The sequence below is a fragment of the Acomys minous genome, assembly GCF_964271855.1.
Source record: "Acomys minous genome assembly, chromosome: 9".
NCBI classification, from domain to species: domain Eukaryota; kingdom Metazoa; phylum Chordata; class Mammalia; order Rodentia; family Muridae; genus Acomys; species Acomys minous.
This window is the reverse complement of record NC_140490.1, coordinates 76,651,504-76,672,168: the sequence shown is the minus strand read 5'-3', so window position 1 is coordinate 76,672,168 and position 20,665 is coordinate 76,651,504. Positions and strand designations below refer to the sequence as shown.

The window sequence follows — 20,665 nt, the reverse complement described above, 5'->3', positions numbered from 1 at the left end:
GATTAAATATGTTTGATAATGAAAGTGTAATATTTAGTGTGATGCTTCATAGCATCTGTTCTTAACAGCAATTCTAACTGTATATACATTGCCTAGGTTACATGGAATTTGGGCTTGATTAATTTTGATGTGTGATGCTTTTATTTATTTACAAGTTATTTTATATAAAAAACAAAAATAAAAACAAACAAATAGGATTTAGCCTTTGCTGAAATATTGGGAACAAGGCAGATGCTGCCTCTGAGCTTACAGCTGGAAGAATATGTATCTTAGCTTTACTCTTAGAAGTTGCTTTCCCTTTCTATCCTTGACTTTGTGGAATAGAGACAGAATTTAAAGTCACAATATGCAGACAGCCTCATAAATATCCCATTAGAAAACAATTCTGAAATCTTCTAGTAAATATTTGGGCAGCACTGACCTTTGCATGTTAATAAGTCGTGTGTGCTATTTTAGCACAAACACTCAGGGTTGGACTTATTTTATTTTATCTCTAGCATTTGACTTATATCTGCTTCAAATAAAAATGGATTCTAAAATTGCCCTCTGAGAAAGGCTAAACAGAAAGAAGGTTAAGAAATAGAAATTTTCTTTAGAACTCTTGGCCTGGTTTAGCTGGGATTATTTCACTTATAGACACTTTAATAACATTATGGAATAAGTTAAGTCTTAGACTTTTTCTCATCATAGAATTATGAATAAAATTTCATTTTTTGTTTTTATTTAGGTAATTATAAGAGACATGGTGTAAATATAAGTTATGAATGTGTAAGGGGAGGAAATGGAAAAACAGAATTAATTCACGAAAGAACTCGAGAGAGACTGGGGAGATGGCTGAGCTGCTGAAGTGCTTCCTATGATCCAAGTACTAGCATGCATGTGAACGTCCAGCTCAGGGGGTGCAGAGCCAGATCCCTCAAACTTGCTGGTCAGGGAGCCCAACCACAATCCTCAGGTCCTAGTAAGAAGCTTTCTTTAAAACAAAGCACATGGCTCCCGAGGAGCAACATCTGATGTTGACCTGTGGCTTTCATGCACACCTACACAATCATGTGCGTGCATAAACACACAAGCAATTACCATGTTCAGTAATAGGTTGGCTATCTACTCAACATGCCCTGATCATAGATGAAATACTACATTTTTGTTTACTTTTTTACTTTAAGAAGACAGGGGGAGGTAATCCCCCTCAGGAACAGTCACAGGGGAGGGGAATAAGGGGAAAATGGGAGGGAAAGAAGAATGGGAGGATACAAGGGATGGGATAACCATTGAGATGTAACAAGAATAAATTAATAAAGTAAAAAAAAAAAAAAAAAGAAGACTCCTATGGTGGGTGCCACAGTTTAGGTCTGTCTTGAATGTTCCACGATGGCCCATGTAGTAGAGCCTTGATTCTTAGGGCATGTAGCCCTGGGGAGGTTGTGAAAGCTTTAGGCAGTGGGCCTAGTAGAAAGATGGTAGGTTGTTAGCAGTTGCCCTCGAATCAGTTTTTGGGATGCCAAACCCTTTCTCTTTCTCCTTTTTACCCCCCAGCCATTATGAGATGGACAATGTCCTCTACAATGTGCTCCCTCCCAATGGCATTCTGTCTGACCTAGGCTGCCAAACAATGGGACTAACCAACCATAGAATAAAGCCTCCAAGACTGAAAGTCAAAACAAAACACTTTAAGTTCTAGGGCTCAGTAATAAAAAACTATCAAAATCCAAGTCAAAAATTAAAATTTCCCCAAATGTATGTAATGTAGGTTTCTAGATCAGGGTTGGAGGTCAGGACGTGCTTGAAGACAGAGCTGTAGTGCTGTGTGCGATCACACAACCTGACTAGATCCAACTAAGCTGATTTGTGCAGATGACTCTGAACATTTTTCCAGGCCTTGCTGTTTATGAAAGCAATTCTTTATAAGCACAACTAGTGGGGACAAACTAACAAACAAATACTACATTTGAGAAATAGGTGACATTTTGGGATTCCTGCCCTTTTAAGGTCTGGCTATGTCTCCTTTGGCCTATGGACTGGAAAACCCTCTACTCAAAACAAATAAGCAAGCAAACAAACCAAAACATTTCAAAATGATTCTCTTGTGTTCTATTTAAAATTCTCATTGGAAAAAAAAACTAACCCAGCTTAGTGCTGTTTGAAAGCATTGTCACCAAATTTTACTGTGACAGATAACAGGAGAAGTACATTGCACTGTAGAGACTAGGAATCTGGGGGTACTGTGCCTCAGATTTTGTGTCCCCCAAATCAGGTAATCCCCCTGCCTCTTGTGCTGCTGGCCCTCCCCTAGGTGCATGATACTCCTCTCAAGGCTGCTATGGTTGTTCAGCACCTGTGGCCCCCAGGCCTTGGCATGGCTAGGGCCGTAGCTGATGGAGTTTCATAAGGTAGGGGTGAGAAGCTGTGCTAGGGGACTCAACAGGTCTTGTTGATACGGTGCAAACAAAGACCACCTGGAGATGGAATATTCACCCTTAAACAAAATTGTAAGGCTGTACGGAGGAAGGGCTTCTGCTCAAGGCCAGTAGGCCCTGCAGATGTCTCCACAGAGCGGAGAAGGTCAAGATGAAATTCTTCTTTCAGAACAAAGCCTTGATATAGCACCTGGGAAGTTTTCAGTGGGCAATGGAGCAAGCTGTGGACAGATTATCATAAGTCATATTTGAGAAAGTGGATAGCTAGATGGATTTCTATGCTTTGATGTATAAGGCATAACATGTGCTTATTAAAAGACAGTAGAATGCAGTGGGCAAATGCAAACAAGGGAAGGATGCTGTAAGGAGAAACTTACCTTCACAAATTACTACCAATGAAATAGCAACATATTAAGAAATATAACAAGGACAACAAACATAATTAATAAAGTTCAGTAGGGAATGTGGCAAAAACCAGCCATATGTTCTTCAGATCTAGCAAAACTCAGATGTTCTTCCCACTGTGCTTGTGTCACTTCATGTCCTGTGTTTCTGTCCTCTGTGTCCAGCTTCCCAGTCTTGCATTATTTCCCTTCTGTGCTTGGCAGTTCCACACCCTTAGCCACCTCCTCACAAGGCTAACAGAGACACTGCGCTCCTTGTCACACTTTTCCTTACATGCTAGCACAAGAGGCTTCATGCTCCAGCCTTGTGGGCATCACATACTGGATGTACAGTAACCACTAGTTCTCAGTCACAGAGCTTACACTTAATTTACATTTGCATTAGTTTCTTTTCTTTTTTTTTAATTAAATTTTTTTAAACTCTTTTTTTCCCAAAGATTCATTTATTATGTATACAGTATGTATCAGATCACATTATAGATGGTTGTGAGCCACCATATGTAGTTGCTGGGAATTGAACTCATGACCTCTGGAAGAGCAGTCAGTGCTCTTAACCACTGAGCCATCTCTCCAGCCCCCTGCATTAGTTTCAATAACCTCTTACCGTAACAGGTTCTCATCTTAAGACTACCAAACAAATGAGAGCCTCAAAATATCAAGAATAAATTACAAGGATCACAATAGCTGCCAATGGTACAGATAAAGGAGATGGAGAAAAGAACTAATAAGTATTTGGAATTTATTACTATCAAAATTAAGTATTGGTTATACCAAAGGAGCATTGGACATTCTGTTTTTCTTTCCAAAGAACTACAGGTTTATTGTTTTCTCATATATTAACCAAGTGGTATTTTGGACATGATATAATGTTTATAGGTGTAACTCTTCTTTAAAAACTAATGCAGTCCCAGCAATAATCAACGAGAAAGTAGACATTCAAAATGGATTCAAGGAAACTTAGTTACATTTTCTCTTTGAAGCAGTGTGCTTAAATTCTCAGATCAGTTACAAAAGCTTATTTTAGTTCAGAAATTCACTGGATTGTACCAATAACTGACTTGGTGTTGCAAAATTAAAGCTATGTTTGTCTTCTATTACAACACCATATGTTTAAAGGAACTACTAATTAAAAATGATAATCCCTTAAACATGTAGCTAATTGAGAAGGAAGAACACTTGTTTAAATATTTTTATCTGTCTTAATGTGATATAAATCAAATAGAGAAACAACCTTGAAAACTGTTTCATACTATCAAGAAATAAGGCAACAATTGCATAGTCGCCCTAAAAACTAATTATACCCGACAGCTTGCAGGTGAGTCTCTTTGCAGCACTCCCTGGACCTTCGTATGCCTAGTTTTAATATGGCCATGAGAGCCCAGGTTTCCTCTCTGTTCTCAGCACCACATGGGCTCAGCACTGACCTCTCACATTATTTTATGACACTAGTCACTGGAAGAAGGAATTGATGACAGACCAAAGTACAGCTACCACTAAAGTCCAACTTAGTGAATTAGTGAGGTTTTTTTTTTTCCGCATGGGGGTGTCACCTACAGGAATGTGGGTGATGGGTTACTAATAGAACTAATGATGCCATGATAGGGGCATCACCAAAAGCCCACCCCATCATGACTGAAGGCTCATGAAAGATGGAGGCCTGTAGCACACTGCACAGCCTGCAGACGGTTCAACTGGCTGGAGAGTCTCCTTCTAAGGTCTTTTCTTTTCTGTTGGCCAGGGATTCAACCTTACCAACTGGCTAGCTTTCAAGGTACTGGAAGGTGCTGTGCAAGGTAGTAGGGGATAAAATTAATCATCAGTCTTACCCAGTTACAAACCCTGAAAGCCATGATAGTTACTGGCCTGGGAAGACACGCCCACTGGTATAATAATGGCATGAAAGTTTGAGGCTAACCAACCACTTTCTGATTATATTTAAGATCCATTCCACTGGATTCAACCCATGCCTGGCATCATCATCAGGCTAAGAACCTATGGCTAAATGAGTGATAGGCCCTAGGATAGACCCACTACTATTATTTTGCTAAATAGGCATAGTATTAAACTGAATCATTTATTTATTTATTTTTATTTTTTGTAATTAATTAATTTTACATGCTGATCTCAGTTTCCTCTCCTTCCTCTCCTCCCTGTCACTCCCTCTCACCCCACTTCCAGGCCTTCCTTCAACTCTCCCTTTCTCCTCAGAAAAGACTCAGAAAAAGGGAGTCCTCCCATGGATATCAATCTGCCTTGGCATACCAAGTTGTAGTAGGACTAGATGCATCTTCTGTTGTGGCTAGGTGAGGCAGCCCAGTTAGGAAAAAGGCATCCCAAGGTGGCCAACAGGGTCAGACACAGCTCCTGCTTCTACTGTTAGGAGCCCCACATGAATACCGAGCTGCCCCATGGTTGGGCCTAGGTCTGTCCCAAGCACGCTTTCCGCTTGGTGGCTCAGCCTCTATGGGCCCCTATGGGCCTGGGTTAATTGGTTCTGTATGTTTTCTTGTGGTGTCCTTGATATCTCTGGCTCCTCCAATCCTTTGTCCCCCTATTCCATAGAATCCCAAGTTCCACTTGTTTAATGTTTGGCTGGGAGTCTCTGCATCTGTTTCCATCAGTTGCTGGGTGAAGCCTCTCAGCAGTATGCAAGGTGCCTGAACTGACTCATTTCTTTACACCATAGTCAATGCATCCCTCATCCTTCATGGGAGAAGCTTCTAATTGTAGTAGGTAGTGATTAACACAGTGACCTTCAGCTGGTCAAGATGCAGAGAGTAAGATATCACAACATTCTCAGTCTTCAAGAGAACATGTATACCACAGCCTATCCTGTAAGGCTCGGGTATCCTTGTGGAAGAGGGGGCAGAATGAGTGTAGGTGCCCGAGGCAGTGCTTAAATACGAGGAAACAGTGTACAAGAGCCACTGTACATATGAACTCACTGTGGTGACAGAACAGATAACACCTATGAGAGCACAAGCTACACCAAATCCCAGGATGGAGTGAGGAGCTGGGCATACAAAGCCATGCCAAGCTATGGTGCTCTTGGCACTGTTAGCTACTAGAAGAGGGAGAGTCAGATCCCTCTAAGAATGGAGCCCCTGGGAAGTGGACCACTCTAGCCAAGAAATGTTTAGACAGCAAAAGACTGGTCTTAAGCTGGGTGTGGCGGTATATGCTTTTAATTCTAGCACTCACTCTGTGAGTGATCTATATAGGAAGTTCCAGGACAACGGGGGCTATGTAGAGGGACCCTGTCCCAAAAATCCAAAAAAGAAAAGAAAAAAAAAAAAGAAAACAATAACAACAACAACCCCTAAAAATAACAAAACAAAGCAAAATGGTCTTAAAAGAAGAAAAAAGGGCATAAAGTTATGGAGTTGGGTGGGTAGGATGGGAGAACGAATTTGGGAATTGTTGGAGAAATTGGTGAATACGAACTAAACAGGCTGTATGAATCTCTGGGAAAACTAACAAGAAAAACGAGAAACACTACAAAGATAAAGGCTAGGCTGAAATTCAGGAAAAGACAACGTGATTTAAATCCTGGTTGTGGGGCTGGAGTTGGTGGCACACTCTTACCATCTCAGCACTTGGAAGGCACAGAAAGGATGATCTCTGCAGATGCAAGGCTATCCTTGAATACTTGGTCCCAGGAAAGCCTGGGCTACACAATCAACAACAACGTCAAAAACAAAATATACACCCTGGATCTGGGATTTGCCAGCAGCAAGGCTTGAGGAGCATTACCTGGGCTCCCTTGTGAGGGCCTCATTTACTCAGACAAAGGAAATGAGATTTTATCTTTTCTGGGTCTATCATTTCACAGAACTAAGATGAATCCGAGGCAATATATTTTACTTAATTTAATTTTAAGTCTAAAAAGAAATTAAAACAAAAAATATAAGTATCCAAAATCAGTTTATTATAAACATGTTTCTTAAAGGAAGCCTCACACAGTGCTACTAAGTATATCTCCATGGAAACATTTTGTTAATTCCAGCACCTTAAATTAAAGAAAATTTAACTCCAGCACTCATTCTGTGAGTGATCTATATAGCAAGCTCAGGGCAATCAGGGCCATGTAGAGAGACCCTGTCTCAAAAATCAGAAAAGAAAAGAAAAGAAATCCACACACTTGGCATTTGTCTAATGTTCATATGGCCTGCGCTCTGAAAAGGACAGCTTTTGGTGTCATTCCTTGTCACTAGTCTGAGAGCTGTGTGTGTGTGTGTGTGTGTGTGTGTGTGTGTGTGCGCGCGTGTGTGTGTTCGCATTCTTAATTCATCTATCAATGTAGCTTCCTATACACGTAGGTGCGAGTAAGTGCAGGTATGTGTGCATGTATAGATGTGTGCGCACACACATGAAGAAAACAGGAGTGCAGAGGGCCATGCGAGTTGGGTCTGAGTGTGAGGAAGAACAGGACTTACAGGAGCTGCTGAGTTCTTGACAGTGACACTGGGGGTTGTAGCTCGCAGGGCTCCGCTTACTCCATGGTAGTATTTGAAGCAGATCTTAGTTTCAGCTGAAAGACAAAATTAAAATGGAGCTGAGTCATTGGGATAATGTAGGAAGAAGCAGCCATAGCCCAGGGTGACCTCTCCAGTGACTTCAAACTGATTCTTCTCATAAGCCAGCACACAGCACCTAACAATGACGGCTTAAACATGGCCTCCGGGGCCAGTCTGTCTTTCTAAAACCATGCCATGGAAAATTATGGGGATTTTAACATTTCTTTACTGAAGCTAAATAAATCATCACTTATGCATCTTGGCATCCTTCTAACTCACTGGACATCATCCCTATTAAATCTGTAGTTCTAAGATCTAGGTTGCTTTATTTCTTTGTAGTTTCCTATCATATAATTTACTGTAATTAATATCTTGATAATTTAAAGAAAGACCGAGAGGAAAACACATGGAGAGAAAGCATATTTTATAAACTCCTGTATTTATCAGCGATAACTTTTTTGTATCGTTATAGATCTAGCTCTATCTATAGGTGGTAAGCAGAAAAGATGTTTTTGGGAAATTCCACTGGTGGTGTTTGAATTTAAAGTCTGTGAGTCAATGAACAAGACACATAACTTCTTTGTATCCCAGATCATTCACATGTAAATGGAACTCACAATAACATTACCCTATACGATGTTGTCTGAACAAGCAAAAACACTTAGAGTTTAATTAAGTGTTCAAGAAATGTCAGTGACAGTAGCTATATGAGGACCAAACTGTGATGTGATGCCACTGCTTTCTGACAGTTGATTCAGCAGTAGGAAAAAAAATCTGCAAGCAACTCCCCCTTAGTTCAGTGTGTGCAACTCACTGTTTCCATGTTTTTATTATCAAATAAAATTTTTTGCAGTTTGTGTCTTTTAACTAATCTAATTAATTTTATTTATTAATTTATATAATTAAAATATTATTTCCATTTACATTTATATAGGATATATATTTATATACTTATATAATGAATATTAATTATTAAGTAATAGTGAAATTTTAAATAAAATATAAATAAACTAATTAATTAAAATAAAGCTATAAATTTTATTTTAGGAGTCCCCAGTTTGTAAAGCTGCACAAATTTATGTTTAATAAATATTCTCCTATAGTTGGTATCATTTTTGAAAGTGAAAAATGTTTAGCCAACAGTTGCTCAAGTTAAAATATATAATGCAATAAAAATGTCTAGTTACCTGTCCAATACACATTCTCATTTTCATACTTAATAACAGAATGTCTAGCTGGCCATACAGTTACAGTTTTCCTTGCAGATAATATCTGTGTTGCTTGCTACTGCCATTTTCATATTTTTCTGGCCTATAATCAAACTTAGACCTAACTGACAGAGAAAGATTGCTTGGTGTAGAAGAAATGGTCATTGCCTCATTCTCCCATTGGCTAGAAAACACGAGTAATTCCGGGAGTCTCTCTTCTTGTGGCCACATTACTTTCCAAACAGCACTTCAATAAACACACAATGTCAGACTCTCACCACCTTAATGATTGCTGTTAGTTGGATATTATTTTTAAAAAAACTTAAAATAGAAATGCATTATCCTTTTCAACCAAACTACTTGATTAGTAGTTAAACATTTTCCAGCAAATTTTAATTAGCTTTTTGAGTTTCTAGAAACCCATTAAATTGCTATTGTTAAGACTTCTGATGATCTTTGTAGTGCCTGGTCATTCAGGAGCATTTTCCTTCCCAGTCATTCTTTTCCTGTAGGCAACTGATACTTCCTTTAATTGTGTTTTCAAGCTTTCGGTGGACTATTTAATAGCCTAGATCCATAATGATGTCCAAGATATTTGTAAATTGCACCACATTAGGACTACACAGCTAAGTTCAAGAGGCAGGTTTCTTATAAGCTGGCAATCATGAAGAGCTCTGGATAAAGCAACGGGAGCTGTGGCACTCAGTATTCACCCGTCAGTGCTGCCCAGCACCACTTGCACTGTCTGTGGACGCCAGGGAGATGAGCACGCTGGGGGAACTTAAAGTCATATCAAAAGGAGTAACAGGAATGTGCATCAGTACCAACGGCTTTTTATTCCAGGAAGAAAATCATTTCAATGCCTTTGAATAAAGGGTTGGGGAAACTACACTTAAACTGACATTAAATCAAGGCATGATAGCTTCTCTTTAGAAAAAAAAAAAGTTGATGGTAACATTTGTATCTCTCCCCTCTTAAACATGTATTTTAATAATATGTTTCAAAATTTAGAAGGTTGATTATTAATGGATATTTGAATTTGTATTGTTGTTTAGGTGTGGGATATGAAGGAAAAATACTAACACATGCCTAAAATATGAAAACAAAATATATTAATGATTAGTTTTGTGGTTTTTAAAAATCATTTCATTGCATGATACTTCATATTTACTCTGGCTACGCTTAATTGGTCTGTTTAATTTGTTATTCAGCTTTGTTAGTAAGTTATTGGTATTATTTATTTTCATATTTCCAGTGTAATGTAACATCATACTTTTAAAAAGTGGCTAATGAGCTAGAGCTTTACATATATAATGATATGTAGGCCAACGATAGACTGTAGAAATAAAGATGGTCCCACATGGCACCATTAATAATGCTGTAGCCATTTTACTGTGCAGGTGCAATCAGCACAATTCACTTGATGGAGTCTGCCAGCACCACATTTCTCAGACCGTGTCTAGTCACTAAGCAGGGAGTGACTTCCTGTGACACGGCCAGCTTATTATGGATTCAGGAACAGATGCAATGTCCTTGTACACCTAATTCTTCATAGAGAACAAAATCTTCCTGTAGCTTAACATCACATGACTTTTGCAGTTGTCCAAGGGCAAGGAAACATCAAAAGTTGATAGTTATTGCTGTCTCCTAGAAAAATATCATGGCTCATAAGCAAAAAAATGTTTTAAAATGTCAGATACTTTCCAGATACTTCTTCAGAGACCTACATTACTTCTGCTTTTATCTTTCTAAAGAAAAAAAAAATAAGTCTAGAATACTTTTTAATTGTAAAATGTCTTCTAAATAGAGAGCAGTCGCCCGACGGTAGTGTCATCATTTATTTGCAGTAGAATAATGTATAAAACGTGCATGTGATGCCAACACATGAACGGCCTCCCTTGTGCTCAGTAGTGCTGGCTTAGACAGCAGTTGGGGTTGGCCTATCTGTGCCTGAAGAGTTAATGGAAGGCTGCCATCCAGTTCTCGCAGAGCAGGAGACTAGCAAGTTAACTGTGTATGGCTTGATGGTGGCGGTGAATTAGGCATGCTTACGTCATGGTAGTTTTTACCTGGCACATTTTCAAATTTGATTAGGGGTGACCAGTCTTATTCATGAACTGGAGGAAACTTGAAGAGTCCTCTCTCAGTATATATTTTGAAAATGTAATTTTTATTTGGGAGCATATATTTGCTTCAAGTTGGTTAGATTCATTATCCTTAAAGATATAAGATATTTTTTTCTCCTTTTAAAACTTGGTGTGGTGAACTGTGTAGTATTAGAGACTCTAGAAAAAAGTAATGGTAGTAAAATTAGAGCCAGAAAAATGTTCAATTAAGTTTAAAAATTCTGATTTAAAATTTTTAACAAGCAATTAACATTTACTTACATAGTAATAGTTTTTACTTTTATATATAGAACAATCCTATGAAATATAGGTAGTTGTATAAACCTTAAAAATATGACTAGCACAGTGCTTGTCAAATAATCAGATATCAATAAATCTCACCAATCAATCTAGGAAAATTAAGCCAAAACTTAGGACATCTCACTTAAGGTTATACTTATAGTTTATGCCATGGGTAGGATTTAGCATGTATATAAAACTCTTTTTAAAATGATTATGTTTTACCTGGGATGATAGGCTTTTGTGTAAAATACATGCAATGAGACTCTAAAAGGACAGGCGAAAAACTAAAGTGCTAAATCTAAAATGCTCTAAGGTAATGAAAGACAAAAAAAATTTCTAGGAATCCCCAAAGTACAAAGCAATGTGACATCACATCTGTACTTTAGAAGAGAGAAATGTCATTAGCTACAGAAGGAAAAGCCAGATCATCTTCGGCGGAGCAGCAGTTAAGTGGCACGGCACTAACAGAAGCAGCCTGACAGGATGAGCCTCAGAGTGCGGGAAGAAGATAACTCTAGCACAGAACTGTGCAGCCACTAAAAACACATCTACAAGAACATGGTTCTCCCTTCTGCGTCGTAAACATTCCACATGCGGCCCACACCCAAAACATCTGAACACCATGAGGGTTTTTCCCGATCCACAGGCAATATTTGTGGTGCAGAAACACTCAAAACTGATCAGAATTAATGAGTCATTAACTAACAGATGTTAGACTCATCTCAGCATAGAGCAGCTACACTTTCTATTATGCAGTCAGAACTAAATTTTACCTATATAGTAACATTTTTAGCAAAAAACATAAACCAATATTTCGTTCAGAAAACAGATGGGAGGTAACACATGATCACTCTTGAATGGATGGAAAGAAATAGCGAGGTGTGCCTTTGAGGGTTTAGCTGGGAGGAGGGGGCGGGGCGTTCTGAACAGGGTGGCACCTTCCTATTAGTTGGGGTTTTGGATGAAATAAAAAGGAGAAAATGTGGAAACGTGAGCGAGCATCAGCATCCGTACATCTCTCTCTCTGTTTTCTGGTCCGTGGGACCAGCTCCCCTCATAGTTTTACTCCTGCAGCTACTTTGCTGTACCTTCCTTTACAAAACAATCTTTATCCCTCAAATTCCCAGCCAGAAGTATCCTTAATTCTTTGGCCAGGTATTTTGTCACACCAACAGGAAAAGCAATTAATATACCTTAAATTGTAGCAAAGGGGAAACTGAAATAAAAACAAGGTGGCCTCTTCAAACTTAGCTAATAAACTAAGTTCACAGTGACGATGTTGGGCAGAGTATAAATCCAGGATCTTCAGAAGGCCGAGAGAGTCACAGTGACCCCTTGGCTCCCTGGTTAGAGCGTATCCACACAGAGGTCTTCCAGATGGCCATACAAATCAGGACGCCATTCGGTTCAGAATTGTTATAATCAGCACCGTGGCCTTATTTTTTTTAAAAGGGCTGAGGTAGTCTCAGTTCCAGGGCGTTGTACACACACACACACACACACACACACACAGAGAGAGAGAGAGAGAGAGAGAGAGAGAGAGAGAGAGAGAGAGAGAGAGAGAGAGAGAGAGGAACTGGTGACAATGGCTGTCCTTTAGCTGTACAACACAGAGATCCATGCTTTAACAGTGTAGGTGCGGGTCAGGGATTGGCTGCTTTGGCAGGGAGCTAGAGACGCACTACTCCGCGGGAAAGCGCTTCTGCATGCTCCAGTTTCCTTTTCCCTGTCAGGGTGCTTCTCCTTCCCCGCCCCCGCAAGCAATTCTCTCTTATATGCTGTTAGACACAGTTGAACTTTATTATCCATTTCTTGTGAAGTGAGAGCCAACCTAGTAAGCTGCTGCTGACGCTGGAGAAGTTTCCTGTGAAAGATTCCTTCAGGCCCGCTGTGGCTAGACTCGGGAAAGGCCACCCACTACGTACGGCTTCCTCCTCGCACTTAGGGCGTAGTAATGAAAGCACACGTGAGGATGTCAGGTCGTCTGACAGGCTGCACGCTCAATTGGCAGCTGCTTTCATTGGTCATTGTTGATTCAGATCTAGGGTACCAGAACCAACCAGTTCTTCCTTTTTTATTTTTTACACTGAAGGGGGAAAAAAAAACCAGCCTTTGTAGAAAGGGTCTTTTCTTTAAAAGAAACATTGTGCCTCATGAATGGAGATTTTATGAAAATAAAATAGTATTTGTAAGTTTGAATTTACTGAAATTGTTACCCAGGGGAAAGCAGTTTGAGTGGAAGGCACGGGTCTTGACTAGCACCCTCTCACCAATATCAAGTTACGCCTACGCTCCCGAGTCTCCTCTCTCACCGTTGGTTGGTGAGAACAGGAGGATCATTTTTTTTTTATTTAACTTTTTATTGATCCATTGTGAATTTTACATCATGCACCCCAGTCACACTCATCTCCCCATCCCCTCACAGCCACCCTCTGCCCTGGCAACCTCACCCTCAAAAGAAAAGGTATGTCGCTGTGATGCTGCAGTGGGTCCCACAGTACAGCCTTTGTTCACCCTTCTTCCCGTGGGAGTGCTCATTGCAGTGAGTCCTTGGTCTGGTTTGAGGCCTTTGGCTTCCGCTACACTGTCAATACTGCATCCTCACTGGGTGCATATGTCTTGTTGCCCTGTGTCATAGAGATCCTGCAGCTTTGGATCTGGAGGACCAGCCCTTTCACATGCTCCAGCAGTTTATAGATGACATAGCTGTTGGGGTGGGCCGACTCAAAGCCCTGGATCTGTGCCTGCATGGTAGCTGAGCTGGCTGGCCTGCCAGCTCTCTTGCACCCACAGGGTGAGCTCTGTGCCTCCGCAAGCTAACCCAACGCTGCAGATGACAAGCAGCAGGGTCATTGTTCCTGTTCTCGTGACCTTGAGGCCAGCTCACCTGGGGCCCACACCAGCAGGACCAGCTCTGCTGTGCTCCCCAGGTGAGGCGCAGGGCCCAGAAAGCAGTACAATTATGAATCACTTTCTTCTTTTAACTTTCATATTAGGGCTTTGTCCACAGATGAACCTTTAAGAGAGTTGATGAAAGGCACTGACAGAGATCTTACAAGATGGCAGGCACAGAAACTGAGCTGGCAGTCAGAGAAGCTTTTTCTTGCAGTGAGCCTTAGGAAGGATGCTGGGTCTTTTTTGGAGTCAAAATTCTGCAACCATAATTATCTCTTTAAGGTTACCTCTAAATAGCATTGCATCACGTGTCAGAGCCTCAATGTAAGAAAGATGGGGAATGATGCAAATACTCTGTCCAGAGTCATTGGGGTCACCATGGCTACTTCCTCAATACCAAGTATCCAGACTTCCATTTTACTGGGTCAGATGTTTTTTGTATTCCTTTTAAATGCTGAGTTTCCTAGAAAATATTTTCTTATAATTTAGGACCTACCTATAGTTAGTCTAGTAGAAAGGGTAAGGCCTAATTTCTTTAGTTCTGATTATATTTTCCATATTTTCTTTCCACTACTGATTGCTCAAAACACACCGAGAGACAATCTACTAACCCCCCCTGCAAATAATACTTCATGTTCTTTTGGTATCTGTCTCTCAAAGATTGCCAGCATAATTTTCAATTTGAGTTTATGGCCTATAGTATAGAAAATACTACAGTAAGTCTAGATTAATAAAATTTGGTAGGAGATTTTTTAAAAAAATATTTTGTTATTATCTGGGCTCCGGAATCTTACGCTTAGGTTGTCTAAAAGCTGGTGTGGAGGCTATAATTGCATCATTTGGAAATGGCTTCAGAGTCATCTAGTGATGCTTCTTAGCTGATGCCGGAAAGGCCTGGCACTAAACTCAGGCTCCTTGCCAGGTAGAACAGCTTGCGATAAGAGTCAGCAATGGCTGTCGTGAAGACATCCTGATGTCGTGTGTATCTCTGCTCTGCCAAGAGCAGCTGGGCATGACCATCAATTTGCCAGAGAGTCTCAGGAGATCCAAAGAGAGCGTAAGCTAGAAACGATGCAAAAGGGTGGACACTGCCCCCACTTTCCCATTGTTTTTCTAGCATCCACTCCTAGGCCCAGGAAGAGTTGAAAACAGGAAGAGTTCCTTAAAATGGTTGGTCAGAATTCCAGTGTGAACTCGGTGTTTTGTTTGTTTGTTTGTTTTGTTTTTTTCTGGGAGAGGGGAGTCATTTACACTGAAGGACATACTTCTCTGCCACTTCTTTATCACAAGAAGTCAGGTCAAGCAACCCTGTTCTACCTGTGTGAACACTCTCTTGACATGGGTCTCGCCCATATACCACCTGGTCCTCTCCATTTATCTGTGTTTCTCTGATTCTTCCTCTGTTAGGAGCATTCCATGTTAGGTTCAGAGTCCATCTACAGGAAAGATTAGACTTAATTGGATGGTCTTAGGATGTAAGTTTTAGGCTTTGCACGTTGGAATATTGAGCACTAGCTTAATTAATTAAATTGTTTATTGAGTGTGATGGTTAAACTGAAAATTGTTTCCAATGGGCTCATGTATTCGAATATATTGCTCCCGGTTGGTGAAGCTGTTTGGGGAGGCTGTAGAGCATTTAGGATGTAGGGCCTTATTGAAGGAAGCACGTCACTGGGTGTGGGCACTGAGGGTTTATAGCTTAGTCTTACTTCCTGTTTTCTCACACTGCTGCTGCCTTGAGGATAGAAAATGGAATCAGAGTTTCTGGCTCCTTTAACAGTCCTCTCTTGGCCCTTTGTCATGCCTTCGCCACTGTAAAGGTCTCTATCTCCCTAGAACTGTAAACCAAATAAACCATCTTCTCCTCTAAATTGCTTTTGGCAATGACATTTATTATAGCAGCAGAAAAGTAATACAGAAAGTTTTTACTGAGATGTGGGGGTGGTTCTTATAGTTCAAAATAAATTCGAGGTTGTAAAGAAAGAGATTACCACTCCAGCTGAGTTGTCTGGACAAGGCAAACTTTAGGTTTTACTGTTTGGGGAGGATTCAAACATCTGCATAAAAGTCTTACAAGGTAGGGAAGATAAAAAATATTTGAATTCCTGTTTTAAACACAAGTTTTATAGTTTGGTTTAAAATAAAAAGACTCATTTGATATTTCTTATACTATTATAAACCTAACCATGTGGTTTTATGCCTTTGGATAACTTTGTGGGAGAATTTGAATCTCTGGGCTCTAAAGGTTATTGAATGCTGTGTGCAGAGCACAACAGGCTGTCCTACGCACACTTATGAGTCACAAATGCTGAGATAAATATGGGCAGTGCAGGCCCAGCTGATGAAGCCTCAGAGGGAAGCAAGCTACCCACCAGGACTTGGGCTAGCAGTTCCTTGTGTGAAGCTTCAGCTTAGAAATCCGGTGGCATTGCACCCATGTCCTGAGAATTTATGTGAGGCGGAAGTAACAAGTAAGAGACTAATTTCTTTGGCTGAGGACATTTTAAATCAGCACATGTCTGTGGAATGGTTCTCACTGATTATTCTTCTGGAGGTTGAAAATGAAAAGGAGCAACAAATGGGCAGAAAGAAGTAAAAGTTGTGCAGTTTGGATAGGACAAGAGTCTAGGAAGCTTAGGATTGTAGTCAAGGCTTAGGCTGAGAGGAGACGCTGTGTGTGTGTCCTTAACAGGAAAACGCTGGCTCTGCACGAGACATGGGAAAGGTGTCATGGGGCGCAGCCCCACCCAGCAAGGCTCAAACTTGAGAAAAGATAGAATCTAGGGGTTTTCTGCTCCGAGGAAGCAAATGCACGGAAAGTTTTCACCAGTGTCAGCATGAAGATGCTGCTACAAGTGTGATACAAAGGGTCTAGACTCCATCCCGACCTTGAAACAGAAAATGGCTCTTTCATCCACTCGATGCTTGTTTTGAAAACAAGAAAGACACAAGGATGAATGGGTGAATGGGGTCATAGATCCATCCTCCACAGTCTCAGAGGATTGCTGAGGCCAGGCAGGTTGCAGGGTCAGAGTCCTGGTGAGGCGGCCCTGAGAGAACACTGTGTGAAGCTGCGAAGGTGAAGGCCAGGTTGTAGTGGAGAGACCAAGGCCAGGTGCCTGGAGAGACGCCAGAGCCGTGAGGTGTGAGCCATCTACTAAGAAGAGCTGCACACAGAGAATGGGACCAGCCTGAGAGGCAGGCATGACGTTTCTAGGACTATCTTGTTTTAGAGTTCTCTTCTGTGTACCCTAGCTTTCTAAGGAATCAGATTTTTACACTGAATTTCTGCCTTAGAAATGGGACTCTTACTGGTCTACTGGTCTCACTAGAATATGGCAGTGGCTAATGACTAGGATCTGAAGACAAATTTCCTCAGTTCAAGTTCAGGTCCTATTGACTGTCGGTTACCTATTGATTGACAGTCAATACCAAATCACTTGGAGTTCTTTGCCCTGTGAATGCATCTTAGTTTCATGAGGTTCCATTTATCTATTTGGGTCTTAATGTCTATACTACTGGGGTCTTGTTCAGAAATACATTTCCCTCTGCCCATAAGTTCAAGTGTATTCCCTACTTTCACCTTAATCAGTTTCAGAGATTCAGGTTTTGTGTTTAGCTCCTTTATCCCTTTGAAGTTGAATTTTATCCAGGGTGAGTAATAAGGATCTAGTTTTCATTCTTCTAGTTTGTTTGACTAAGACTATTTGTTGGAAATTTGTCTTTTCTCCAATGTGCACTATTGGCCTCTGTCAAAACTCTTGTGGTTATAGGAGTGTGGTCTTATGTGTTAATCCTAAATTATTCTTCACTGGCCAATGTATACAACATTATTCTATTATAATTACTATGGCTTGGTTATATAATTTGAAATCTGGAACAATGATACCTCTGAAAGTTTTGACATATTTATGACTGTTTGGTCTACCATGGGTCTAAATATGCAGTATTCTTAGCCATAAGGGAAATGAAAAATAAAACTACTTTGAGATTTCTTCTTATCTCAGTTGGGATGGCCAACAATAACAATAACAACAATGACAGCCAATTCTTGTGGGGATGTGGGGTAAAGGAAACACTTATTCACAGCTGGTGAAAGTGCAAACTGTTGTAGCTACTGTGGAAATCATTATGGAGGGTCCTCAAAAAGCTAAAAACAGATATATCACATGACCCAACTATACCAGTAATGGGTATATACCCAAAAGACTATGTCCTACTATAGAGATATTTACTCATCAATTTCTTTGCTGCTCTGTGCACAACAGTCAGGGACTGGAAAGAGACTAGATGCCCATCATTGCATGAATGGATAACTGAAATGTGATATCTATTTATCTATAATGGAAGTGTTTATTTTATATTAAAATTCTCAGGTTATACTACATCATTGAAGGATATTAAGACAGGAACCTGGAGGCAAGAATAGATGCCAAGCCCATGGAGAAGTGCTGCTACTGGCTTGATCCTTATGGATTGCTCAGCTTGCCTTCTTTTACTACCCAGAACCACCTGCCCAGAGATAGAATCCCTTACCTCGACTTGGGATCTTCCACATCAATCATCAAATAAGACAAAGCTCACAGATTTGTCTACAGGTGAATCTTTGTTGGGTTTTTTCCCCCACCTTACATCCTAATCGATTTTCTCCATTAGGATTCTCTCTTCCTAGGTATGGCTAGCTTTGTGTCTAGTTGGCAGAAACCAACCAGCACAGTTAGTTAAGGTAACCAAGACCCAAGAAAACAAATGCCATATGTTGTCTTTCATTTGTGAATATTAGCTTTGAGCCTTTAGATGCATATGCTTCATTTGCAATACTAACAGATCATAAAATTTATAAGGAACCATGGAGGGGATGCTTTCAAGGAAGAACCAATAGAACAGAGTGATACAGAGGATCAAAGATGAATAGTGGAACAGGAAGGGTTAAATGGGGTGGGACATGGGATGGTAGGGTGGAAGAAAGGGTTACTGTAAATACTTTCTGAAAAAATCATATGAAAAATGACTACTACAGATGTGTAAAGTATAAACAGATGCATATGGAAGAAGAGTTTCAGTGGAAGTATCCTATAATCAAGGTAGATGACAGATTAACAAATAAAAACTCTGGTGCCAGGAATGGGTTACCTCTTTTGGAGTTGTTGGTCAGTGAGGTCCATTAAGTTTCTAATAGCTGAGGAGCTATTAGTAAGTGTTAGCTTTGGAGAGAGTTTTCTTTAAGGATGTGGCCCCTAGTAGGCTAACTTTCCTCCAGTAGATGGCCACATACCTAAAAGTGTATAGGCAATGTATAGTAATTATACTTTATGTTTTCTTTTTTTAAGATGGGAAGAAGTTGGGTTGGTATGGAATAGGTGGTAGGTTTTAGATGAATTGGGGGAGGGATGATTGTAATCAAAATGCAACCCATGAAGTTAGAGATCACTTAACTGAGCCAAGGCATGAAAGCCTAAAGGACATGTGTGCTAAGGCGTCCTGAGTCTAGAGGCTCATGAACATGAACCAAGACCTTCACTGGTATTGAAAGACTGGCCTGGATTTGCATGGCTATTTTGCATCTGTCATAGAGATATGTACTGAAAATCATTTTAAGGCTCTCATTAAATATGCTTTTACATGGCACCTAAGTGGAGGCACCTTTCTAAATGGAAGTACTGCAAAAGAATAAAAAACAAACACAGCTGAATTCTGCTGCAACCATGTCTTCTAGGCCACAGGGATGGAGGAAGTACTCACATTCCACAAAGTAAGAGCTGGCATCGATCTTCCAAATGATCTGGCCTCTGTGAGAACCATTGACTCCACGGTTCTTATAATCCAGAAAGTTTTCAGATGACACTTCACCTATGGTGCAGAAGGAAAAAGGAGAAGCAGAGAAATACATCAACCAACAGCAAGCGTGTTTAGGAGCAGCAAGGACAAAGAGCAACTAACACTGTGATCATATATAGAGAGGGAGCATTCCAAGACACCATCGGAACGCAGCATTTCTTCCACCCAACACTCTTGGCACATGGATGTTCTTAGTTCTCAAGCATCTCCATAAACAGGAAATAATAATCACTGACAATCACTGCAATGGCTCTTAAATTTTTTTGAATAGCTCTTAGTTGTGTGAAATATGTGAAAGTCTTCTTAAATTTTCTGATGATCCTCATTTGTGAATGAGGAGACAGAGAAAAGAGGGGTCTGATGGTGCTCCAGCACACCCGCTCACTCTGTCTCCCTGTCTCTCTGTCTCCTTGTTTCTGTCTGTCTGTGTCTGTGTCTGTCTGTCTGTCTCTCTCATGGACTCTACCCTGTATTATAGCTTCTTCACCTTGGGCCTCATTACACTTTTTTTTAAATTTTACTAAACAGGATTACAGAAGGCCATTTTAATACAGATATATAATATACTCAAATTGTACTCCCACCCACTCCTCACTATTCTTTACCCCACCTTGTCCTAACTTTCTTCATTCCTCAGTTTGTTTTGACGTCCATTATATATATATATATAGTCTAGGACTCACAGCTGAAAGAAAACAGGCAATGCTTTTCTGAGACTGGCTTAATCTGCTTATTATGATTATCTCCAATTTTGTGCAAATGACATGACTTTATTATTTTTTACAGGTGAAAAAGCCCCATCTAACTGTGTATATGTAGCATGTTTTCTTAACTTGTTCCTCTGTTGTGGGACACTGAGGTTGGTTGTACACCTTCGCTATTGTTAATAAGGTTGCAATTTGTAAGCATTAATGTCTCTGTAATATTTTGACTTGGATTCCTGGGTCATCTGTGTGGGTTGTATGAAAGCTCTAGTTT

General features: G+C 40.3%; 1 protein-coding gene across 6 annotated transcripts in view; it reads right to left on the bottom strand.

Moving 5' to 3' along the window:
* HECW1 (HECT, C2 and WW domain containing E3 ubiquitin protein ligase 1) overlaps positions 1 to 20,665 on the bottom strand; it is a 320,240-nt gene that overhangs the window by 131,248 nt on the left and 168,327 nt on the right. For all 6 annotated transcript variants that reach the window (XM_084794159.1, XM_084794158.1, XM_084794162.1 and 3 more), the window contains 2 exons: positions 19,592 to 19,699; positions 7,258 to 7,352 (listed from right to left, as the gene is read on the bottom strand). In XM_084794159.1, coding sequence (XP_084650285.1) covers positions 7,258 to 7,352; positions 19,592 to 19,699 — 203 coding nt within the window. The remainder of the gene's footprint in view (positions 1 to 7,257; positions 7,353 to 19,591; positions 19,700 to 20,665) is intronic.